The sequence below is a fragment of the Cloeon dipterum genome, chromosome 3 (assembly GCF_949628265.1).
Source record: "Cloeon dipterum chromosome 3, ieCloDipt1.1, whole genome shotgun sequence".
Taxonomy (NCBI): domain Eukaryota; kingdom Metazoa; phylum Arthropoda; class Insecta; order Ephemeroptera; family Baetidae; genus Cloeon; species Cloeon dipterum.
In genome coordinates, this window is record NC_088788.1 from 16656253 (window position 1) to 16681941 (window position 25689).

Here is a 25689-nt window from a genome sequence, read left to right on the forward strand (position 1 = left end):
TTGTGGTCGCCGTGCAGCCGACGCCTGCTGGCCGCATCCTCCTTGTTCCACTTGTGGAACGTGACCACCTGGACGGCTGAGCGGTGGACAGTTGCGCGAGGCTCCTCGATGGCAGCCGCCTTCAGCCCTGACTGCTGCCTGATGCTGTTTTTGGCGATGAGGCCGCGCGGCCTTTACCGTCTAGTTACGGAAGGAGACCTGCTTTTCTTGTCGAGCGAACCCATGTGACCACCTTGACCTGGGTCGGGACCGTCCTAGCCGCTTTTCTGCACGGCGCAGTGCTGCGGTTCGTGTTCACAGAATCAGAAATGATACCCAACTCGACAAGACCTTAGTAAGTTGTTCACAATTCAGAAAATAGTTTTAAAAAAGATGTATTATTTTAGTGCAGAAACCGATTTATTTCATAGATTAATTTTAATCCCCTGCTATCAATTTGTGTTTCAACTTTTGCTTTGTAATTGACGGCAAGGATGGCTAAAGTATAGCATCATCTATCAACTTCTTCCCAGGCGCCAAGGGCGCCTCCTTGTTGGTGATCATTTGGTCTTCTCGCATTCCCTTTCACCGCAGAAGAAGTCTTCAGCAAAGCCAACAGATTCCGAGAGAGACTGAAATGTGATTTTTTACATGCCATGTCACATTCTCACTAAAAGAAAGATTCATTATGAAACTCTACACAGATGGAATTTTATTAGAAAGAGTTCTGGGTTTCCTTTGGATGGCAGTGTTTTTTAGTCTTTGTATGGTTGGGCCAGAGGCTGTCGATTTTCTCCTCGGCCGGCTTTGTTGCTTCCACGGATGCCTTTTGGGCACCAGAAAATTGTGCATTGCCGCCCAACCAACAAAAGAGAGAAAGCCACGCTGCCCAAGGTGGCGCCCAGCCAGAAGACTACGAAGAACTACGCGAATGTGTGTCCCAGACAGCCCATCTTGAGTCCCGTGGCCAGCGGGGAAAAAACGGGTCTCTGTCATTCAGAATATTAAGAATATCTCGAGTTATTATCCTCTTATTGTTAGTCCTTTAGTTAAAGAGGGTTGAAAAATGTTTATTTGAGTTCAGGCAGTGCGAGGGAAATCAAGCAAGACTAAGATTCAGAGTCCGCACATCTCTCTGAGTTAAGAGTCACTTGTCATCACTTCCAGTTACAGAACCTGGTTTTTTAATATATATAATCAAAGACTACACGGTTATTTGATAACTTTTTTAATAGCAAAAAACTGTACTTTTATATAATATAAATAATATTTTCTGCAGGGATATCCACTTGGTGTTCCGCAGGTAGGGAACCAATTCGTTCAGGTACAGGTGCACAGGTAACCGAAACCCAGTCGGCCGTAGGTTCACAACACTTGACTATGACTACTCCTCTGTCGCACACGCCTCCTCACATAGGGGGCGCGCCGTTTGTGACGTCATTCACAACTGGTGGGCGTGTATGAGTAATAAAGATAAAAAAAATATTAAACTTCTTCAGCCTTCAGCGAGTTCAGCGATCGGAAGGATTTTGACCTTGCGAAACAGATTTATTCATTGAATAACGGTGCCGAGGATAAATTTTTCCACTTGGTAACATCCAGTTTTATTCTGTAGGAGCAAGCCGTCAGTCGGTTGACTCCAGAAAGATGAAGTTTTCTCAAATTTTCGGCTCGTTTCTCTGCACACAGATGGTTCTCGGCGTTCTTGGTGGTGCCGGTAGACAGATTATCTCGAACGTGGTCAAAAGGTCGATTTCTGTTCTCGCCAGGAACATGGAGCAGCACGGCATTGTGCCCGACGTTATCGACGTCGCCCCGTCTGAGGTGGCCAAGGTACGAAAAAGCCTTCAATCTCGACAAAATCGTTCTTTGGTTATTTCCACGGCTGTTTCTTTCAATACACAAAAGCCCAGATTTTTCTGACGGTACATTTTAAATAACGTGGTTTTCTGACAACTAATAAATCGAAGTCAATATTCTGTCTACGAGACACAAATTTTGCAAAATCCTCTCACAGCTTTTAAATTTTCCTTTTTTTCTTTAACTCATAAAAAATGCGACGAACATTCGCAGGTCAGCTACAACAGCGGCGTTTCAGTGGATCAGGGCAACGAACTGACGCCCACGCAGGTCAAGGACATTCCCACGGTGGCCTGGAACGCTGAGAGCGGAGCGCTCTACACGCTCTGCATGACCGGTAATTAAAACAAAGGTGGTGCCAAGCTGAAAGGGTGAAACGGTTGCTTGTGTCTGCTGCAGACCCTGACGCACCCAGCCGAGCTGAGCCTAAGTTCCGCGAGTGGCACCACTGGCTGGTCGGAAACATCCCTGAGAACAAGATTGCCGAGGGGGAAACCCTGTCCGAGTATGTAGGCTCTGGACCTCCCCAGGGAACAGGTAAATATTCCCTTTAATTTTGAGTTCCCTTTCTCCTAGGTTTGTCAATATAAACAGTTGCCTAGGTTATTTTCTTTCCTTTGGATTATTTTTAGTAAATGGGATCAATAATTTTGATAATTTAGTTGAGCGGTCACTTTTTACCTGATTTCCTTGCTTCCGACCAATCACAAGGGTGGAAAAGCTCTTCATTCCTTCAAGACAATTTTTCTAAAAAAAAAAACGTTTTAATGCAGTGACGTTTTCATATCATATTTAGCTTTTAAAAGTGAAATTTTATTTTAATATTTCTCCCTTACGACAGTTAGTAATTTGACTGAGTATTTTCAGCCACTTAATTACTTTATTTACAGTTTTAATCTTTTATTTTGACCATTTTGTACTCAAACTTTAACTGAAAATGATATCTTGACCATTCTTAGGAAAACGTTTGAAAGAAAAATCTTAATTTTCGCTATTGTTTGGAAAAAACGGGGGTTTCTTGCTCTTTTGATCAGGTGGCCAATCCTATTTCTACCTACCCTTCGTCCAGGAATTAATTTCAAACTACGCGTAGGTCTGCACCGCTACGTCTTTCTGGTCTACAAGCAGTCTGGTCAGTTGACTTTCGACGAGCCAAGGCTAACCAACCGCTCAGGCGACAACAGGGGCAAGTTCTCCATCCGCAAATTCGCCGCTAAGTACAATCTTGGCAACCCGGTGGCTGGCAACTTCTACCAGGCCCAGTGGGATGACTATGTGCCCAAGCTCTACGAACAGCTTGGAGGTTAAAAAAGAAAGACTCCAAACTAATAGAAAATTATATTAATTGCTGGCCAAGCCAGAAGACACACCCAAATACATTGCATTGTTTCCGATCATTAAGAGAATTTGGCGCTGTGTTTGTGAAATAAAATTTATATTTGAAACCAATAATGCCTGATCATTTTCAAATCTAACCATACTAATACTTATTAAATTAAACATGATTCTTATAATATGCGCATAATCAAATAATAAATGAATTAAATCATTGATTTTAAATACTATTGCCTCTAAAAAATTGAAAAGATCTCGTATATTGAAAATTTCTGTTCTCTCATTCAAGCTCTTTTAAATTGCTATTTTACTCCACAAAATAAAAAGAATAGTTTATTTGCTTCCATAAAATTCAGCTTTCTTAAATTATTAATTGCAATCAGGAAATCAATTTATTTTCTTTAAATATAAATTCGAAAATAACTGATTATTTGGAAGAGTCAGAAATAGGGCTGTAATATTAGGCTTTCCAATCATTATGGGACGATTAAATGATCACGAATCATGCAATTTTTAACCATGAAACCAATCTTAAAAATGTTGCAAAAAGGGTCTGAGGCAAAGTGCATAATTAATATTACATATCAGGAAATTTCGTCTCATAATATGTAATTTTTAACTTGAAATTATATTTTGATTGTTTCTACATTCAAATTATTATTTTTTTCACATGTTTAACGTTGGTTCCGTTGCTACTTGAAGAGACATTGTTTTTTTAATTTAAGATAAAAATTCAGAAAACAAAATGATGATATATTTCTTTTAAATATTTTAAATAATTCACATATCTTTCCAACATGAAAAACTCATGCCCTTGTCCGTTTCGAAGGCAGATGAGGCTAAAGTATTTTTAAAATGTTAACTAAAATAGAGAAAATGTAAGAATCATGTATAATTATCAATAAAAAATGGCGTTAAATTCGTATAAAAAAGACACAGCACTTATCTTTGCTAAAATATTATATAAGTTTGAAAAATAATTTATCAACTCTTTTTTTCAAACGAGTACATGCATTAATTTGGTTCGTTACTCCCCAAAAATGCAATTTCAATCGAAAAACGTGTTAATTTGTCAGAAATATACCGTGTCAAAACACCATCTATATTACCTTAAACATTAAGCGAAAAAGCATTAATTTTATAGTGTAATTTGTTTACTCTGCTTTAACCCATCTCTTAACGCAATCGCTGCTGCTTAATGTACATCCTTTAAGAATTGAAATAAGGGGAATAATAAAATCCAGTTCAATACGTGGCACACCATTTATTTATTGTTAACCAGATTTCTCGAAATGGAGCAAATACATGGCCAAAAGTACATCTTAGAACAACACTGACATGAGAATGTATCCATTTTATTGTTTAAATGTCTTCAAATTTGAAAATATTTCAACATTGTTTCGGGTCTCTAAAAATATTGGCTAGCTATTTATGTACGGTTATAGTTACTCATTCACCCACATTTTCCAGATCATAAAGAATCACAATTTTTATGGCTTCTTCAACGAAGCTCTGCGCGCGCGTTGTTGTATCGTGTTAAACAGGATAAGTGAGGATGACTAGAGTCTCGACAGGAAATGATGCTCGAATCTAATTGAAACAGCGTTTTTGTGCATTCAGCGAACAACAATGTTTTGTGCGATCAATCCAACTCGGGACAAAATTTGAGCTTATTCAGTTTCGAGTTGAGATCGAGGCCACTTATAGAAATTGAAAACAGAAAACAGGACGGTGCAGGAAGGAACATTGGATTTAATTGAGATAAAATCACAGAAAATCCAAACCCCCGTCCGGAAACAACAGAAACGCCCTAGGAACAAAAGATAATTTTTTTAATTCAATTGGACATTTTGTTATTCACAATATATTTAAAAAATGCTTAACTTCATGCACTTTTTAAATATATTACCTTTGCCTAATTTTAAAATTAAAAAATGTTCATTGATCATAGAGCGGGTCCTTGACATGCAAAAAACAATAGCAAACAAATCAATCACATAAAATTTGCATCGCAGCGCACTTTGGTGCACACTTTTGATATACAAGGAAATCCAGCAGAGCAGCGAAAGCTCTGCACTGATCGTCGCAATACGTTCATACAAAAATGTTTATTTCCATACTTATTTTAAACCCTAAGGATTTGGCATGTATGCGCGCGTGCCTTCTGGACTGACTGAGGAATTTGTTTATTATTATTTATTTAAATTTTTGATTTCACTTCAGCCCAGGACAAAGTCTTTGACGGTCATGTTGTAACACAACTGGTGGTCTCTTAGGTCGCCCCAGCCGCCATTGCCCTTGCGCAGGGGCTTCGTCTTTTTCAGCTTGGCCGGCATCGTGATGGTCAGGTGAGAGGGGAAAAGGTGCTTCTTTGCGTTGTGCAGCACTTTCATCACTTTACTTATTGCCGCTGTCGAATTGCAGTTGGCCTTCTTGTGGTGCACCCCACTGAAAACACAGATCTCGATTAATTTAATTTAAAGCTTCACTTCAGACTTAAATATTTTTTAACTAAAAAATCCCCCCCCCCCCCGTGGGACCTGGGAAGGGTTCAGCCCAAAACCATGACCTCAAAATAACAAAAAATGAATGATTTCCAATCAAATTGGGGTCAAATCCACTTGAAATCTGAAATAAACCATAGCACCAACTTTTGATTATGTTGTTGCTACGTGTATTGACCAAATTTTATGAATTTAAATGTTCTGGGGTATATCAGATTCTTTGCAAACATTCGACCAGATTTTTTTGACCTTGGCTTTTGATCTGTGAAGCTGGTCAAAGGTCAACTTGTGGTTCAACTTGTTTGGCATCAAATAGAGAGTTTTGGGCGCCAATTATTTTTAATCATATCATCAAAAACAAAGTTACAACTCTCTGAAAATATCAACTTTTTATAAATCGCAAACTTTGAGCCCCTCTAATTAACTATATCTAAAAGGTTAAATTGACAACTGGCTTTATGCGTTCTTATCTATTGAAGTGTTGTCAATCATCGTTAGTTATTTAATCACAAAAACTCCACATCCTATGCTTTTGGTAATGATTTAAAGGGATAAAAATATAAAATTATCATACCATTCTCCAATGTGGAACACCCTTGGTCCTCTCATGACGAGCGCGTGCAGCTTGTGCGGCATGCAGTTCTGCGACACCTGCTGCAGGCTCCAGTCCCAGTTGTAGTCGTCGTAGTTGCAGAAGTACTTGACGCACTGCCTGATCTCGCGCCATGTGGTACGGTTGAAGGCCATGCCCATGTTGTGACTGTTACTCATCCACTGAGTCACTTCCGCCTGTTGTGTGTGGATGGGCACCCTTGTTAGTTCCACAAATAATGCAAAAACCCAAAGGAGCAGAAACAAAATCATAATAGTACCAATGTTGGTAAAACATGATTTTTTAATGCAAGTGCATTGATAAAAAATGTTTTTTCCTATTAGTACCAATTTCATGCAGTTAAATTTTAATATTTAAATATTAAAAATATTATAAATATTTTAGAAACAATTTAAAAGTAGACTCTTTCTTCAGAGGGCCGAAAATAATAAAATTTATGAACCCGAAATATCTGGAAGTATCGGATTGATTTAGGAATTCCGTGAAAAGTTATTTTTATATATTTCGTGTTATTTAAATCACTTTGACTCAAAGAAAAATTTTGATCTCAACTTAAAAGGTGAAATTGAGGCTTTCCAAGACACAATTCATGTAAAGATAAAAAAATTAAATCAGGAAAAATTAAAAGGCAAAACCAGATGGTAGGAACAACCACCATGTAATAACCCAGGGAAGGGATGAACGAAAAAAGCGGAAAACAGCAATTTACACAAAAGCAAAATGACGAGTTTGCAGCAATTTCTCGAGAAAGGGAAAATTGTGAAAGAGCAATTTTTTAGAGAATTAGAGAACTGCGATGCAAAGTGTGACCTTCTGGTATTGCTGATAAAGAGTAGGCAAGATTTCAAAGTTCCAGGATGGAGGAATGTTAGAGGTGGAGTGTCCCAAACGCTTGGCTTTGGCAGCTTCTTTCTGCAAATAGAACGAATGAACACGTACAAAAGCAGACCGAGTTAGTTAGTTTGGCACAGGTAACGCACGCACACACAACGTATACACAGTCTTTTTATGGGACCGGAAAATTGGTACTCACGTTTTTGGAATCGCCGTAGTAATTGTAAGTCTTAAGGTACGTCCCCAAGGAGAGAATGTTGCATTTATCGCAGTGAACGGCTGTCGCCTTTTGCATAAGTCTTAGCGCTTCTATAAAGTCTTCGGCTACGTAGTGGTCCTCCTCGAGGAACAACACCAGTCCTGACCAGGAAATGAGATTCATTTTTCATGGATGGAAATAAGGGGAGTTAAAAACCTGTGTGATTTCTAGTTACTTCAAGATGGTCGAACACGCGGTTCGCCTTCCACCACCAGTGGTGCTTCGTCTGCGTGAACTTGGCCTCTCTGTAGTGTCCGTACAGATCAGGGTGCTCTGCGTTCAAGCACTTGATCTTCAAAGCCCTTCAAACAGAAAAATATCACGCGGTCAAGTAACTGACCCAAAATTTCATGGTGGCAAGTAATGTTATTATAAAAATATTATTGCAAATTTTTCTCTATTTTTTTATCACGGTAACAAAATTTTAAAATCTACAGCCTAGATGCTTTTTTAGACGGTAAATTTGTTTTTCTTGTATTTGTGGGACAGGGTAAATACTCATCAAACCCTTTTGAAAAATGAATTTCAAAACATCAGTGAACTAGAATGAAATATTAAGTGAAAAAATTTTCCATTATAAAAATTTTCTAAATATTAAATCATTTTCTTTTGAATGTTTTCCTTCAGGTAGAATACAAAATTAAACAAACTGGAATGTAAAGTAATCAGTTAAGGATTTTTCATTCCCGTCCTATCTGGTGCTGGGACACAATCATTTTCTTTAAAAAAATTCTTAATTTTCCTGTTCTTGAATAAATATTTAAATTTCTTAGCATGTCCTCTTCCAGTAAAAAAATTCCTTTTTTCCAGTAACCTTTTGAGACACCGGTAAAAAATCTAATCACCGCCACTTTGGCAAATAGTCTGCTGCCTCCCAAAATCCAGCAGCTAAGACATTAAATTTCTGTCTTTGATCAACACGTCTTATGTTTGGAATTTTCATTTTTCCTATCTTTTTCCGTGTTTAAATTGCAAATGCTCTCTAGCTACCCACTTCTCTGTTATTTTAAACTGAATAAAGTCACGCGCAGCGTCATATCATTTGCATGGCGACAACGCTGCTGTGAGATTTTTAAAATCAATATTGTGTACTCACTGCTCCTTTTTGATGTTTCTTGGACAGTCGCCAAGGCTCTCGCCGGGAAACTCGTTGGGGTGGGTTTGGATGGAGTAGGGGTAGAAGATCTGCATCACCTTGCAGAAGTCGATTGAGTGGACTAGCTCGTTGATCTCCGGGTCGAAAAAGTCGTGGCTGATGATCAGCAGCACATTTTCGATGCCCCTGGCCTGCGCCAGGCTGACGAGCAAATGCCGCAAGTACGTGATTCGCGCGTGCACCTTTTGAGACACAAAAATTTCGTCTTTACTTCTGCTGCTCGTGCCAAACATCGGCATGGATACAGATCAATCCGATTCAATCTCAGATCTATTGTCAATACCAATCTATTTCTAGCGGAGGGTCACAATGGTTGATGCCTCATAATGGGTTTGATTGGCGTTGATAAAATGCTTTCGCAAGGAATAAATACGATTTGCAGCTTGTCAGCAAACCATGAGTGGAGTATTCACATTAATTTTTAGAAGAGGAATATATAAATTTTGCAAAAGAGAACGTTGGATTGAATGCTCATCTATTTTCACAATATTAAGGGATTTGAACAGATTTCCTAATTTTTTTAGTTATTCAAGCAAAAATACTCTAGTTAACTTTGCGAGTTTCTGAGAAAAACGAGAGAGTATTCAGTAAGGATTATTTTACTCTGGAAAAGATCCTAAATTGTCCGGTTTCTGAAAAAATCGCGATTTTCAACAACTCTTGTTCAAAGATAAAAATGTCTAGTTTAGTATAAACAGGGCTGGGTATCTCCCGGGGAGTTTCCCAAACTTGTAGTGCAGTGTTTTTTGCGGTATTTACCAGTTTGTGCGGTTTTTTGCACCTCATGATTATATTTTGAACAAATGCCCTGTATGGTCAGGTTTTTGGTTTTAGTTGACTCATTGACGTTTTGAGTTATTAAGCATTTTAAATGTGATTTTTCCAAAATCCGCTTAATACCCATGCCCAGCCCTGATTATAAATATAAAATATGTTTATGTGAAATTTCAAACCGAAAAGGACAATAATTTTGACAAACTCAGACACAAATTAAACGGTATATTTAATTTGAAAGCCTTTTTATATTGTATTATTTTTTATATGTACACATTCTTGTTGAACCAATTATTCATTTAAAAAAAAGTTAACACGCAGTCGTTGCAAAAATATTTCTCGGCTCACCTGGATGACGATGACTAGAGAATCGTTGTGAAGCGGTCCGAGCCTTCCCTCGTTGAGCACCACCTGGTAGGCGTTGTACTGCTCGATGGCCTGGCGCACCATGGTCAGGTTGAGGCTGGGCTGCGGCGGCGGCTCAGTGCTGTTGGCCAGTGAGCTGTTCCTGCCCAGCAGGAACTTGTGCAGGTGTGGCGGCACGACGTTGAGGAACTCGTGCAGCGAGTTGTCGGCGTCGGCGCCACCAGCTCCGCCATGCCTTCCGGCTCCGTTGGCGCCGGAGGAGGATCCGCTGCCGCTCATGCTAGCCATGTGCAGCTGCAGCCACAGGAAGGTGACGATGAAGATGAAGACGGCCGTGCGCACGCAAGACGCGCTGCGCCGTCCGCGCGGCCCCCGAGCCGGTGGCAGCATCTGGTGCAACTGGCCCGCCAGGCCCTCCTCCACCAACCGCGGCCCTCGTGGCCCTGCACGCAAATGTACGTTCAATTAGATTTTCTTCAAGGTAAAATGTCGTATGGGAGCTGTAATAAGTCAAGCATTTTTATAACGGTGGACGGAGGAATCTGACGTCACTATTATTGAATTGAATTTGCAGACGAGAGATGCGATAAAAACTTTTTTTAAGATATTAGATAAGGGCTTAAACTCGAAATTTTGCATGCTACGATTGCCCAATGATATTAACCTTTCACTTCAATAATCTTTTTAAAGATATAATTTGTTGGACTGCGCGCGTTTTCGTTTGTTTTTTTAAGTAATATTTGTTGCAATTAATTTTAAGGGTACCATTTTGTGACAATTTTGCAATATGATTTTTTAAAGCAAACAATCCAAGCACAGGTGAGCATTTGATTAGTTTATCTCTATGCTTATGCGAAAAGAGGGCTGATCCCTTTTGTTTTGGAGGAATTGAGTTAAATTTGATTTAGTAGTTCCACATTTTTACAGAATTTTTTCAAATTTGTCCCTGTTAAGATCATATTTTGCATTAAACAAGACAGAAAAGTGTGGAAAATTCTATGAAATGGTAAAAAATAAATTGTTTTGTTAAGTGAGTAACACTAGAATATTTAACTATGTCTTTTGACGCTGCTGCAAAGGAAAAAATTATATTTAGGCTGAAGTCAAATCAAATCAGCTATGCGGTTTGAGGCAGTTTGATAAGATCACGACGGAACGTAGAAAATTTTAGCGGAAGTGCCAAAGGACAAAAATATTTTCAATAATTTTTCTTTGTAACTAATATTTATCCTAAATAATATCCAAGTTTAATTAAAAAACAAAAATCTCTGGTAAAATTCATGGAATTTCCTGATTGTAAATGTAGCAGGGTGCGTGAAAGGAGGCAGTAATCATAATTGGTCACTTTTTTTATCTATTACAGCAAACAAGTTCAGCCAAATTAGTAAATACTTTGAATTAATTAATCTTTTAAAATACACCAAAATTATACACATGTTAAAAAAATGATATTTTTTAGAGGCGGATTGTTTGCTTTGCTGGTGGTTTGTTAGGGAAAAACGCAGTCAGCACCTAACACCATTCTTCAGATTTACACATGAAAAATTCCTAACATACCTCTCATGCTTGTTCCTCTAGGTTAAAATCACTTGATACGAGGTCATCACTGAAACACGAATAAAACGTCTGATTTGAAAATTTTGTTCATTTCCTTCATTAAAAATCATAGATAAATCAACACTCTAGTCTGTCATAATAGAACACACAGAACTCAATGGAATCAGTCGGTTTTTCGAGCATATTCCTTATCAGATAAGTACTAAATTTTTTATCTTCCTTGACGAAATTGGAGCGTGTTAGCTTTGTTGGAAAAAAAACCGTGAATATTTAAGCCATGAAGTAACAACGGGAAGGTGCGATAGTGCGAGTTTGTCTCTCTGTAGACGTGACAAAAAATATTTAAATACAAACAAACGTAACGAAGGACACAAAAAGTTGATTTTTTAATGGCGACACGTGTTGTAAAGCAATAATAATAATATTTATGTTAAACTAATTAAACGCGTCGTGACGCCAAAATAATCAAACACAAAGCAAATTTGAACTTGAGCCAGCGCTATCTACTGCCTTTTGTAGGCAAGCAAATGTCTGACAACCAAGTGAGCAGGTAATTAATTTCGTGTGATGAAATCTTATCTGGGACATAGAGCAGTACGCATGGAGACCGAATATATTATGCTGTCTCTTGACGATTAATCAATTCTTGCTTAAAAACAGAAGATAATAGTTCATAATATATTCTTCCGTTCCTGCTGGTGGCCGTGAAGCCCGAGAAATTGCCCATTGCTCAACAAACAATCAAAACTGTCGAACATATTGTTGCTCTTTTCTTGCAACATAATCACAAAGTAACAATGAACTTAACTAAAGCTCAATTGAATTTATTGTTTCTGGAATTCAGCAACAATTCCTATCTAAAATGTGCAAAATTAAAATCAAGGCCGAGTTACAGTTAAATTACAGAATTATGTCAAATTATTCGAAAAAAATGCAAAGGTTTTTTGTTTATGATTTACGCGATCAAACCGACAGGGTGCGAACTAAGAGCCTTATTTCCCTTCTGTCAAATTAAATCATGGCTTTCCATTAAGGGATGGTATGCTTGCCGCTTGATTAGCATGCAAACTTTAAAGCCGATTTTCTCAAAAGTTTAAATGGAAATCTTGGGAAATTTTTTTAGCTCTTTCCCAATATTTATAGAATATTTTGGGTAAGGAAAAACTATTTTTCAAATTTTTGTTACTAAATTGAGATACACTTTAAAATAAACTTTGTTTTTTACTTTTTGTTAATCCATTACAACATCATCAAATATATAGATTTACAAACATAATTATGTTAAAAGAACGAAAAGTTAAAAGCTAAAATATGAAATTACTGAATCAGTTTTGAATTTGTGAACTGTCGAGTTATGATTAAAATTGGTCTTTGAAAAACTTGTGCAGTTCCGATAATAGAAAAATTGCTTCTAAAATAACTAAAATGAAAAGTGACTTACAGAGAGAAGTGAGACAGTCGTCACGAGAGCTGAAGTGTATTTAACGCACATTTCCACAGCTTTTTGAATCGCAGCTGCGCGAGTGTGTTTGCCACCACCAGTGCTTAAAACTGCGACTGACAATGCTTTAATTACCGCATCAGCTGTAATTGCTGTGATATAACAAAGCGCAGAGCAAGTGACACGCAATGAATGGGAAGTGAAAAAACACAGACACACAAACGGTGAAAGCAGTGTCTTTTCTCCGCCGCCACGCCGAAACAACATTCAGCATGTCTTTATCGTAAGAAAGGTCGGAAATAATTTACACACTCACGTTTTCAATTCAATCAGCATCTCCAAAAAATACAATTGAATAGGAAGCATCCGAAATCAGACAGTCGAAAAAGAATAGTTTCTCATAAAATGACGTGGTTATTTATTGATTTAAAAATTGGACACTATATATGTCCAAATTTTTAAATGACAGAATAGCCGATGAATCGGCAGCATGTCATAAAATGATAAATCCTATTGAAATGCAATAATAAACATCACAAGTATTTAATCTTATAGTTTGAGTTTTTATCTGCTGCCTGCAACGTATTACATAATTATCTAAAAGATTAAATAAACACGAGCATGAGTTTCACTTATTTAATTTAATCCCACCTTGATCCTAGAGAGCTTTTGATAACAAACGGATTTTCCTTTTCCAAACCCAACACATGGCTGGTCTGCTTAGTTTCATTCGCCCTTTTTATCAGCATTTTCAAAAAAAGTTGACGTACTTACTTGTTAGGCAGTGGCAGTCGGCTTAACCTCAAATTTAGGCCAGGCAATGCCAGTGGCGAGGAAAGCCGCCATACCAACACTTCTGGAACACAAGGAAAAATAAATAATAACCAGATCAAAAGATAAACTACCATTAGAAGAAGAAAACTGCCCTTAAACTGTCCCTTTACGGTAATTTTGCCTTTATATAATTACACGGAAAATCCAAAATAATTTTTGTAAATCGTTTAAATTGATTAATATTATTAATTAAAAAGGACCTAATTAAAAACGATTTCGTCCTGGTCCCGGTAAAATTGCGCAGCATTCAACAAACACCCAAATTTTCATTGTCGAATTGATTGTTGACCTTTTCTTGCAAAAATTGTGGGAAGTATATTTCTTCCATTATCTAAAAAAATGAATTTCGATTTAGTTTGCCACATATTTGATTTAATTTAATTTACTCAGAGGAATGGACAACTCTGAGGAAAGGAAGCTGCTTTTTAATTTTATGGCCTCCTTCAATTTGCAATTTGCATCTCTGTTAACAATTAGTTAAAACTTTAGAAAAAAATCAATCATAACCCAAAATAACAAATTTTGGGCTTTCATAAACAATTTTCAGCTGAGCAATTACTTTCTCATTTAACTAATTAATAATTTACTACAATGAATCATATTTACATTATGAACGAAAATCAGGAAAGGGAAAAAAGCAAAATGTACAAGCGATCAAGTCACTGATTGTGAAACGTCGGCAAATCAAAAGATAGTCGAAAAGTGTTCAAAGAGCAGCCAAGCTAAAATTTGGCCTGGTTTGAAAATCAGGTCAATTCATTCATGCTAAGGAGTTGGCGGGTTTGATAGATTTTTTTTGCGCTGTGGCGGAAGATGCGTTATTAGAAAGTAGTGGAGTTGGAAGAGATAGAAAGTTGCGGTAGGACCGAAAACATAAGTTTTCGCAAAAAGAGAAATGGCCATCTGGCTGGTGTTGGAATAAAATTATATAATAATTTAATATATTTAAATAAATTATTCCGACCTCTAGTAATGCTGAGCGCATGACATAAAAATGCGTAATAGGGGTCTTTTAACTAGCACACTTAATATGTGATAATTGAGAGAGCGCGACGCATATAATTTCCAAGGAATTATTTTCCATCATCCCCGAAAAGGGGGCGTTTCCAGCTGAATCTAAGGGTTGTTTTCATTCAGAGAAACACAATAAACAGCTTGAATGTTTCTCAATCACCAATTCAATTTAAAATTCAAGCATATCGAATGATCTTCAAGGCAAATAAATTGCGAAACTGCATGTTCGAGCGGATAGATATGGATGGATGTAAAATTTACACCCCCGTCGGAGGCGAAAAGGGGTTGGTAAGGGTTTGTTCTCACCGGCGGCTCGCAGTGACAGCTCCTACATGTCCGGAGTGGTCGGCCGAGAGTGGTGGTGCCGTCGGGTGCAGCCACTAATAGCCTCGCTGCGAGTGAAATTAAATGAGCACCGATTTCTCTGCGCGCATATTTTATTTACTCGAGCAAACCCGAGCTGGCGAACGAGTTAAGATTCTCGCAACCGTGAATGTGTCGGGTTCGTCGTTAGGTGGCTCCACCAACTCATCAGTGCGTGTTCGCATGAACTGAATTCTGCTAAAATTTGCATTTGCACTCCTACCTCCTACTTTCTGGCCAATCACAGCTCTTTATTCCCCCACCCTACTTGGTTGTACCTAAGCAAGCAATGCAGCTGACGCCGGGCCTCAACGAATTAGGTTTGTTTGTTTATTCTTCCTTTTTCGTATAATTTCGGCAATTATTTGGCGAAGAATATCGTGATAACATAACATTTTAAGAGAACTCTTAAGATTCTACCGAAGTACACGTATATTGTGTATGTCAAATGTTAAGTGCCAAAAATAAAGGCCGAAACTAGCGGAAACCGTCAGCCACTTTTTGTTTATTATTGTATATGTATGGAAAAGTTACAGTTTTCGTCGCTAATCTACAGTTTTCGCCACCCCAACTCAAACATGGGATACTCATAAGAACTGGCGAGATGCGTAACCCGACAGAAACTGTAACTTTACCATAATCTAATACTACACATTTTTGCCGGGAGTTTATGCAATTTTGTCTTCGCAGGAAAATGATGTTGAGTGAGGTGGAGAGACTCAACTTAAACAACGTTTCAAGGATGCCTCAGCACGGTGGCAAGTCTTGGAAAAAAATCGGTTTCCACTCAGGAAAGAAAACAAGCAAGGTGCGCTTCCTGCCGTCGAAAACCAAGCATGACAACGACGTTGGCGTGTTCCTCTCGGCCACATACGAAGAAGAGGTTTGATTAAAATAATATTAATAAGAAAATTAAAGTAAATTAATACTTAATTCTTTTACAGAACAATGAACTTTGCATGTGGAGTGTTGACCCGATGGCTCAATTTGAGGAGAGTGGTGAAAAGCTGAATCTCAAGTGCAGCCTCAACTGCGAGTTTGACTGTGTTGACATGAAGATCAGCGACAGCGGCAGAGTTTTTCTCTGTTGGAGTGATGGATCTTGTGGAATGTTCACTGTTTATCCAACCTTGCAGCCAAGTTTCACCTGGCAGAACCTCCATCGATCGTAATAATTTTATTTTGTTTTCTAAAATGCCATTTTGTCTAGCAAATACGTGCATTTTTGTGATTACGTTGTTTATTATACACCAATGGCATCTACTAAACATTCTATGATCTAAAAATTTCCAAAAAATTCATGCATCAATTTAAAAATCCAGTTTTTGATCAATATGACCTGTTGTGCTATGATTTTCAATTTAAACATTCCCCATTGCAAGACAAAACGATTGATAAATAATTTTATATTCTTAAAAATGACACGTTATTTGCATTGGGTCATTTTGAGCCTAAAGATATTAAAATTACGTCTTATGCTAAATTTAAAATGTTAACCAATAGGTGGTGAAAAATTGCCCAAAGTAAAAACTTTGACAAACAATTTTCTTTTTAAAAATTATTTTAGCCCATTGGAGAGCCATTCTTAGGTCCTAGTGAATTAAATTTACTAAAATAAGGAATTACTGTACGTGTAATAATTTAAAGAAATTAATAATTCTGTCAATCAGAGGGGGCCAGCTGCACTGTGCATGCAGAGGCGTGGACGTCATGGGTGAGGACGTGGTCACCGTCGGAGATGACGGAAAGCTTATCCTGCTGAACAGTTACAACCAAACCCCTATCAAGTCGATAGACGCGAGCAGCGTCGGTTTGACCAGTGTCTGCTTCTCCAAGCACAACGAGGTTGTCACCGGCAACTCGCGAGGCCAGATTGCCTTCTGGGACCTGAGGAGCGAGGGTGGAAAACCCACCGGCGTCCTCTGTCTCTCCAGACTCCGAGGCGAGAAGACAGTGCACGTAGGTTTAATTAATTACCGATTCGCTCATAGTTTTTAAATGTGTTTCTACAGCCAACAGCAAACAGCCAGGAGAAGCACCCGACGCGGACGCACTTGCTGCTCAGCGGCGGCAGCGACGGCTGCGTGACCCTTTGGGATTTGAGAAATGCTAAATTCCCTGTTGAGTTCGAAAGGACGCACACAGGACCAGGTTGGAATTTGAATTATTTTTTGTTTTTATTTAACTTTTGATGTTGTACCTTATCAACTGCACTATAAATGCGAAAAATGCTCTTGTCTCAAATCTTATTCATCCCGCAACTCAAAATTTAAGTTTCCCTATCGTGAAAATTTCTAGGCATGTAAGTCGCGCTAAAATTAAAACGTTTATACTATTTTATAAAAAGATTTAACTGACTAAATTGTATTATTACGTATTATTTCAGTTTTAGAGGCTCATTTCCATCCTGAGATGCAGGAGTGCATAGTGAGCTGTTCGTCCTCAGGAGATGCATTTTTGTGGGACTGTTCCCTTCCTTCAACCCCCTCCACTTTCAATCCTATAGCCAATGGTATAAGTTATTTTTTTAAACCAGTTGGTCGGAATTGACTAAAATGGTTTCAGATCAAGATGCGTGGAGCTCAGTGGGCCGAGCGCACCATCCGCAGGTGACCACCCTGCTTCCCAAGGTGACGGAAACAAGTGTGACGTCCCTGGCCCTGAGTCACAACATGATTGTCTGCAGCAAGGACCCTGGCTTTTTGTTTGTCTACAAGAAGCAGTTAAATTAAATAAAAACGGCAACGAGTGATGTTAAAGAATGTTATATTTATTTTATTTAACGATTTCCTATTTTCCAATTGTGAAAATCCACACGTTAGAGGGGTAAATAATGATTAAATCGCTAATGAGTAGAGTATCACAGTTTCAACCATTTCTTTTTCCATCGGTTGTGCACTTTTCCTTTTCGAAGAAGTCTTGAATTGCCATTCACACACGGAACGAAATAATAAAGCTTTTCTTTTTCTTTGCAGAGGTAAAATAAATACAGTTTTCGTCAACTGTTAGTTTTAAAATAAATTAATTACATCGTGACTCGATTAGTAGGACGTGACGCCCTGAACATTTTAAAACTTCAGACTTGTTCTGGCGCGAAGGGGAAGACCTGGGTGACCTTGCCGACGCCATTGGTTCGGCCCTCCCTGAAGAGCAGCCGCTGGCCCACCTGGATGCGCTCAGGGTGCCTGGCCAGCTTGAAGACAACTGACGCGCGCTCGTCCGTGTGGATGCCACTCGACGCCATGATGCCCACGATCACACCCGTCTGCCTGATGTTGCCCACGTGCACCGTGCACTGGAAGCCTTCGTGGATGGCCGTCGCGTGATACAGCACGTGCACGCTCGCCTGCTCAAACAGAAAGCCGATTTGAGCTTAAGTCTAATGAGATTTGGTCATTAGGAAAATATAAATAATCGCTTTTGATCCTACGATTGGATGTATTTATTTTCTTGCACAATTTTGTATATAAAAATAATTTAACTCTCATTTAAAATTCAAAACTAATCTCTAGATGGAATAAATTATATTCTAAAATTTAACAAATTTATACAAAAAATCCAAAATCATTGAATGGCTGAATCCGCATAGTGAAAATATAGCTAATTAAGCCGCTTTTTAAATTAGTTAAAACCAAAAAATTGGCAAATCTTACCAAAATAATTAGTAATAAAATAAAACATCATCTGCTGGCGTAGAGTTAACATAATATAAGCTATTTTCATTAACCGCACCTGAAAGAAAATACAGCATTCGCGGTCCATGTCTGGGCTGAGCAGGACCATGCCTTTCCGCAGGCCCGGTACCTCAGGGTGAAGAGCCAGACTGGCGCTCTGGCTCGCCCTGACCACCCTGTACGCGGCCTTGTTTCGGTGCACAGACAAAACCTGCACAGGTTTGTATGTGCCGTCGTTCATTGGTCCTAAAAAAGAGAAGAATTGAGTTAGTTAAGTCAGTGAATTTTCAAGCAGAAGAGTAGAACGTGAGGGGTGCAAAAGAACTGAATCCGTAAAAGGTCAGTGTTAATCGCTGGCAGTGTGTTTCTTAAATGAATTCTAAGCAGGGGTAATATATTCGTAGCGGATGCGGAGCTGAGCTCCTGCTCTTTTTTCATTTTTTAGTTCAGGGTATTGTTAGTGTCCTTCCCTAAATATTTTTTATTTTTCCAAAAGTAGTGCAAAGTAATTGAAAGTAGTGATTGTTAATTTTTGGCACTATGTAAATGCACAATTTACAAAGCTCAAAAATGACTGTTGCAAGTTTAGGTGAATAATAGATGACGGTAAGAATCGATCGATGTGACACTTATAACTCTCCGGGTAATCCCAATTTTTAACACCTTGGCCCTTAGCTGGAGGCTGGCACTTGCTGATAATCTCGTAATTATCTTTGAATAATCTCTTTGAATTTTCTGTTTTAGGCAACAGATAACGTAGCTAAATTTTTGTTAAAAATTATCTCCAATTTTTTAAATTAATAACTTTTAAATATTTAATATTTTTCAAGCTACCTTCAAGTGCTAAAAATTTTTAATTGAAAAAAATTGGATCATGGGACAAAATTTTACAGGCTGCACAAATTCAATTAAATCCCCACCACCCATCAGTCAGTTCCCCACCTCATGATATATAAGTTTGTTATTTTGACTTGTTCTAAACCCTAGTAAAACAATGTTTTGATGATGAGTTGTACACTATTGTTTGGCGTTTATTCGTAGTTGAGGGTCGTGCAATTTATATTTTCATTGCATAAGGCATAGCAGCGTCATGCGACGAGACAAGGTTCCGTCAATTGTCAACATTGATTAAATTCATTTCCTCTGACCTTTTTACGACCAAGAAGAAGTTGCAAAATTCGCAGTTTACTCAAAGGTTTGACAAAAGGGCGAAGTGTTTTTTTAATTTTTAAATATTTGTTGGGAAAAATTAGACAAAAATTAATAAAATACTCATAATGGTCAAATCGTTAAATTTAAAAATTTAATTTTTTTACTGGTTCGGATCATATTATCTTTTTTTAGATAAGCGACCCCCTGACCGAGACCAACTCGCGAACACTGCGATTTACGAGTGCAGGGGACAAATTGGAGGAAGCCAAGTCCATACAAGGACCACCTTGTATGAGAATTGTACGAAGAATTAAGAAAAACTGAATAAAACACCAATTATCTGGAAAAACCAGACAATATCTTATGGTACGGACAAAATTGTGTGAGCATTGGTTTACTCACCGATGACCATGTTCATGCCTTCACTGATGACGCCACTGGTGAGGAGTCCACCGACGACGACGCCCACCTCGGGCACCCTGAAAGTTTCATCAACCTGGAACTCGCAGGGCTGCTGCTCAAGCGTGTCGCGTTCATTCGCACTAAGCTCAGGCGGCACGACAAAGAGGAAGCGGCGCAGTAGGTCGAGGCCGTCGCCGCTGACCGATGAGACGCAGAAGACGGGCACAACGGCCGCGTGGGCCTTGGCAGCGGCGGCCACCGCGTCATCGGCCGAATGCACAAGCAGCGGCGTCCGCTGCAGACCACGCAGCGCTGTGTCGAGCGCGTCTAGAGTGGCCTGCACCCTAGTGCCGCCCAGATCCGTCTTGGTCACGATGACGAAGAGCGGCACGTCGAGCGCCAGTACCAGCGCCAGGTGGTCGTGCGCCGTGCCGGCCAGCCCGGCGCCCGCGCTCACTACCAGCATCACGTAGTGCGGCGAATAGCCCGTAAGGCCCAGAACGGTCGTCTTCAGGTACTTCTGGTGTCCTGCCAGGTCCAGCAGCGACACCAGCTTCGTCGAGCTCTCGCAGATCGACTCGTGCGTCACCAGCTCTTTGTAGTTCAAAACATTGCCCTGAGAAAAAGTTGTTTAGAGATTAGATGGATAGATTAAGTTAATGAAAACAATATTTCTGCTTAAGACTGTCAGAAAACTAACAGACGCGGCCACCACCGCCGCTTTTGCCTAGAATTGTGTAATTGCGTGACTGTCGAGCTTTGAGAGCAAGTACGCGCGAAATTCGAGTGATAAGCGTGTCAACGCAGCACGAGACTTAAATTGTGAAATACATCGAGATTTTAAAGTAAGGATACAGTGCTCGCCGCTTGATTAGCATGCAAACATTTCAGCCGATTATGTCAAAAATTTAGGTGGCAACCTGGGAAATATTTCCTAATTTATAGAAGATAGTATATTTGAAGTAAAGTTAAAAATAATTTTTCACAGTTTTTCTGTAATGCTCTACTTTAATAGCTAGATATAAACCTACCCAGGAGAAAAATACCGACTCTACAAAGGATGTAAATTATTTTAAATACTTAATTCTTTAATGATTAGGTATTTAACGTATTTAGTTTATTGTTACAACTCTTTCAAATTTTTAAATATAATTAATCTTGTTAATTGGTGGTCTTGTCACAATTCCAGGTTCTCAGATAAGATAGCTGACTAACACAAATTGACACAGCTCTTGCAAAACAATTGCAATAAAAAATTGTGTTTATTTCAGCATGTCGTAAAGTGTAAAACACAATTGATGAATTAACGATAACAACGACACCAACATTCTAAAAGGAAAACTGCAATGATGCTGATTTATAGTTAATGTTGAACTTTTAAACACTTAAATTTTATCGCACGGATTTATCTTACAGAGCTTTAATTCAATAAATGAAATTCCTTCCGAAATAAAACGTGTCATTTTACTCACCCTGGAGTCGAAGCCAAGGATTTCGTGCGAGATGGACGACGTCCTGCCCGATTGAATCTCATGCAGGTGCCTGAACATGTTGAGCCTGGCCCTGCCGCGGCCGTTGTCCAGCTGGCCCTGTGTAAGCACGCCGAGCAGCGTCGACTTTCCGGCGTCGGCACCGCCCACCACCGCCACCCTGACCTCAATGCTGTGCTGGTCGTCCGGCACCTGGCGGCCCAACGGAAAACGGCGATAAATTACACGCTTTTTCAAGGACAATATTCAGCCTGTAAATTAAATTTTTCCTCTGGTTTTAATTTTTGGTTCGTGTAGAGTGAATATTAATTACAAAATTGTTACCTTTCGGACGAGCACTTCAGCCACCCTGCGCTGATCCTCCTTGTCCCCGAGGAGGCAGTCAGAGACTACTCGCTCCCTCAGCACGGTGGTGGTGGCGCCGAGCTTCTGGGCCATCTGCCGCAGCGTCTGCAGCGACGCCCGCAGCTCCTTGGCGCTCAACCCTGTCAGCACGCCGCTGTCTTCGACGCCTATCTCGTAGATCGCCTCGCCCTGACCCTCTCGTAACCGCCACTTCATCTGGAACAAAACGAATGATCCATTTCACAATTTATTCTAATTTTTTTATTATTATTTTGATGTTCCAGTTCTTTATTTTAAAACTAAGTTTGTTCTTTTAATAGTTAAATCAGAGAAGTGCCACTGGATGAAGCTTCTGAAGATTATTAAATTTAAAAACAAAAATAAACGTCAGATTGGATTTTCTGATGCTAACTCGGCGTTAATTTTTATCATCGTGTAATTAGGTTTTTAATTTTATGATATTTGTGGTCTAACTTTAAAGAAACAAATTAAATCAAAACTTGGCTCTTTCAAATTCTGAAACGCTTTAACAATTTAGATAATCATAAAAATTACTAGCAAAATTGCCAACATTCAATTCTGAAGACATTAATAATATTGTAGCTCGTAAATAATTTAAAACAAGCCATTTTTATTGGTACCTGTGTGACTAGATGTTCGAACCGGAACCTGGATGGGTTGACTAATTTGAGTTTGTACTCGACGTTGCCCAGCTGGGGCTCCGGGGGCAGCTGGTCTGCGTCGGGCAGCAGCAATTGCTTGTTCTGTGTCTTCTTGTTCTTGTTTCGTGAGCACGGCTTGAAGCTGGAGCTGCTGCTGCTGCCGCTCTCCCACGAGCTGCCGCCCTCATCTGAGCTCGACCCCGAGCCGGGGTCAAACAACCCCAGGAACGACTCCATACGACTGCAACACGCGCCAGACGGGGAGATTAGAGAGGAAACGATGTCAGGATGAGGGGTTGAATAAATTCATTAATTTTGACGGGATTTAATTAGTTTTAATGAATTTAATAAAGACTTGAAAATAAATTTAAACTGTACAAATTTAAGGGTTAAAAAGTAGCACGGAAGTGACAGTGCCAATTTCTTTGCTGTTTGATTTTTTTAATTAAAAAATTTAAGTTTTTAAATTTTTAGCATCAGTTGCGTTAATTAAAAAACAATTTGTTATTCTACTTGGTTAATAAAAGAATTTCCTAAAATGTCTTGGATTGTTTTTATTTGTGTTTTGAAAAAATTATTATTTCTCGTTCTCAAGTCTTATCGCTCTGTTTTCCATGATAACGAATTGGTTACTATTATTTCCCCTTTAGAAGGAATTTCAAAGCGTCACTATCATTATGACATTTAACCCACTTTGCAGTTGTTAGTCGTGGTGTGCTCGACTGCTCGTCAGCTGGCCGTAAGGAAAATTGCCTCACGTTGGCGAAAAAGTGAAAGGAGGGGGAGGCAGGCATTTAGTTGAACGAGAGTGCACTAGACCATTCGCACAGCGGCGGTGAAATAAAAAATCTCACTCAAACCTTTCACTTTCTGTTTCATAACGCGATGGCATAATTCGTATTCTCTTGCATAAATATACAATGAATGAAGTTCTCAATTAAGTTAAGGATTTAGACAGTTTCAAAGTCAAATTACGTAAAAATTGAGATTCTTTGGATCAAATGAATAGTTTGCAAATTCAACAGGAAGTAGGTTAAACGAGGAAACGGAAAACTGCGTTTTGATAGTGGTCAAAAACGACTTGGGTTTCAAAAGTTTGCTTAACCAAGATTAAAGGAAGAATTATTCAAAAGTTAAATTATTTCAACTGTACAGGGCACTCCAAAACAAAAAAATAAATTCAATCTCTAGATTGAAATATAATTTTTCCCCACGATTGTAAAGGTAGCATTAATTAATTCAAAATTTTGTGCAGGGAAAAATAACTACTAGTGTTCGAATCAAAGACATTAATATTTTATTATTTAATCTTTTTAATAATTATTTCGTCAGCCTCTAATTTACTAAGAGTTGACTGGACATGTAATTTAAAAATTAATTTAATTCTTACAAAAATGACCATAAAATCTTGGAAAAATTTCTCACTCCATCTAGAGATTTATTTTCTTATTTTAACATCTTAAAAATAAATCTAATTTAAAGGAAATTTTTTGAACTATAAACCTGCGACATTAGTGGTTGAAAATTAAAAAGGAATTTATCTCAGAGGGAGATATGATTGCAAGTTGAACCTTCATTGGAATCAAGTTTTTTCCGCGACATAAATTTTCAACGTAGATTTTCCGGAATGCTTTGTTTGTTTGTTTGTTTGCCAAGGAATCATCGATTGGCAAAGCCAGCTGGTGGAGCTGCGAGTCTCGTGCGAGAACACAACAAACAGCACCACTTCTTGCGGGCCACATCAAGCAGCTAAATTTAAAAAGCGAGTTGCGCACCACTTCTGGCTGCTGGCCAGCTTTGCAATTCGGCCAGGGGTGGAAAAGCGCCTTGCACTAGGCCTTGCTCCGTGCGCGGCCTCGATTCTGAGCTTTCTTTTGGCTTTGCTGCTCATCCCTTTATGCAATTCGCACACATCAGCTTTAATCCTATCTGTTGCTCGACAAACACACAATTTCAGCTTGTTTTTCACAATCAGGGCTAAATTAGTATAATTTTGTTGATTGAAATAATTATCACGTTGGAAAACAACGGGAAATAAATTGACTTGTTGCATCACTTTCCAACTATGATGCAATTTTGCAGAACATGGAGCAACAATAACCGATTTAAAACGGATAAGTATAGTATTACGGCACAAAAAATGAAAAAAATTGCAAATCACGAATAACGTATCAATGTAAATCTGACGGAACTAGGCAAAAATTAAGAGTGCACTTCTTATTTGAATTTTTAAATAAATTGAATAAATAATTATACTATGGCAGACTCACCATTTTCGCCCAACTCACACTTCTCGCTAGGATAGGGATTAACATTGAATCTTCCCATCAGAGCGAGAATTGTGAGTGAGCGTAAAGTGTGAGTCCCCCATAGTAGGAAATAACGGTGCCTGATTGTTAAAATTTTAAATTTAGCGCATTGCAGGCATCAAAATGAGCATATAATTATGCTTTATATTAACACTTGGCGTTCATTACACCTGACAATGAGAATCTAGTTCAGTGAAGCTATGAAAACGCGAATTTTCCTTCCTGCTGAGAGCCGAGACGCGAGAGAGCGATAACAAAAACATTGGCATCAAAACCAAACAACGGCTACGAGCAACGAACTCTCCCCGCGGGAGCTTATTGTCAAAGTGCCAAAGCCTCCTTCCTCCTTTAGCGATGCAAACCAGATTTCCGCGTTCGAAATTCATCCCAAAACCGACTCAAAAAACACCAACCTGAAGCGCACCTGACGCACTCGAGATCCGATCGAACGAATTCGCTGTTGCTAGGTGTTCAGGCCGACTGCTGCTGTCATCCTACCAAACTCAACACAAAAGCCCGTTTCTGTAATGTTTACAGACGAGCGGCGGAGAGAGAAAGCTGCGACCACGCCCACTTACCGTTGCGTCTTCATCCGCGCTCACCAGGTGGCACGCTGCTGCAGGAAACCGTAACATTGCGGTAGGTCAGTGTGAGTCATCAGTCCATCACATTATTTCAAATCACACACTTCACTTCACAGTCTAAGATTGTTCGGGACATGCTCAGCGATCGTTGCAGAAAATGTGAACACAGTGCACGTGAACAA

The 25689-nt window shown here is 39.0% G+C and overlaps 4 protein-coding genes across 14 annotated transcripts; 2 read left to right on the forward strand and 2 right to left on the reverse strand.

The window, feature by feature from the left end:
* Positions 1-1418: 1418 nt before the first annotated feature.
* Positions 1419-3291, forward strand: LOC135940765 (protein D2-like). 2 transcript variants are annotated; one of them, XM_065485809.1, is made up of 5 exons: positions 1419-1570; positions 1669-1812; positions 2053-2176; positions 2239-2376; positions 2933-3291. In XM_065485809.1, the coding sequence occupies exons 2-5, from the start codon at positions 1669-1671 to the stop codon at positions 3145-3147; spliced, it is 621 nt and encodes a 206-aa protein (XP_065341881.1). In that variant the 5' UTR covers positions 1419-1570; the 3' UTR covers positions 3148-3291. The 2 variants fall into 2 exon arrangements, with proteins under 2 accessions (XP_065341881.1, XP_065341880.1); XM_065485808.1 differs by lacking the exon at positions 1419-1570 and having other exon boundaries at positions 1597-1812.
* Positions 3292-4423: 1132 nt separating this feature from the next.
* On the reverse strand, positions 4424-15036 carry Mgat2 (alpha-1,6-mannosyl-glycoprotein 2-beta-N-acetylglucosaminyltransferase). 8 transcript variants are annotated; one of them, XM_065485798.1, is made up of 10 exons: positions 14833-15036; positions 13453-13531; positions 11238-11286; positions 9663-10123; positions 8481-8722; positions 7541-7686; positions 7325-7485; positions 7102-7203; positions 6253-6467; positions 4424-5622 (listed from the first exon to the last, which is right to left on the reverse strand). In XM_065485798.1, exons 3-10 carry the CDS (start codon positions 11242-11244, stop codon positions 5394-5396), a joined length of 1563 nt encoding a protein of 520 aa, XP_065341870.1. In that variant the 5' UTR covers positions 11245-11286; positions 13453-13531; positions 14833-15036; the 3' UTR covers positions 4424-5393. The 8 variants fall into 8 exon arrangements, with proteins under 8 accessions (XP_065341870.1, XP_065341873.1, XP_065341868.1 ...); XM_065485801.1 differs by having other exon boundaries at positions 13449-13531; XM_065485796.1 differs by having other exon boundaries at positions 13453-13534.
* Nup43 (Nucleoporin 43kD) lies at positions 6432-17651 on the forward strand. 2 transcript variants are annotated; one of them, XM_065485806.1, is made up of 7 exons: positions 6432-6546; positions 15580-15772; positions 15834-16057; positions 16560-16848; positions 16902-17040; positions 17276-17401; positions 17455-17651. In XM_065485806.1, exons 2-7 carry the CDS (start codon positions 15584-15586, stop codon positions 17619-17621), a joined length of 1134 nt encoding a protein of 377 aa, XP_065341878.1. In that variant the 5' UTR covers positions 6432-6546; positions 15580-15583; the 3' UTR covers positions 17622-17651. The 2 variants fall into 2 exon arrangements, with proteins under 2 accessions (XP_065341878.1, XP_065341877.1); XM_065485805.1 differs by lacking the exon at positions 6432-6546 and adding an exon at positions 15102-15209.
* LOC135940760 (GTP-binding protein 2) lies at positions 17639-25496 on the reverse strand. Of its 2 annotated transcripts, none has more exons than XM_065485794.1 (7): positions 25337-25496; positions 22594-22855; positions 21932-22168; positions 21590-21799; positions 20118-20733; positions 18622-18809; positions 17639-18235 (listed from the first exon to the last, which is right to left on the reverse strand). In XM_065485794.1, exons 2-7 carry the CDS (start codon positions 22849-22851, stop codon positions 17966-17968), a joined length of 1779 nt encoding a protein of 592 aa, XP_065341866.1. In that variant the 5' UTR covers positions 22852-22855; positions 25337-25496; the 3' UTR covers positions 17639-17965. The 2 variants fall into 2 exon arrangements, with proteins under 2 accessions (XP_065341866.1, XP_065341867.1); XM_065485795.1 differs by having other exon boundaries at positions 25348-25473.
* Between the last annotated feature and the right edge of the window lie 193 nt (positions 25497-25689).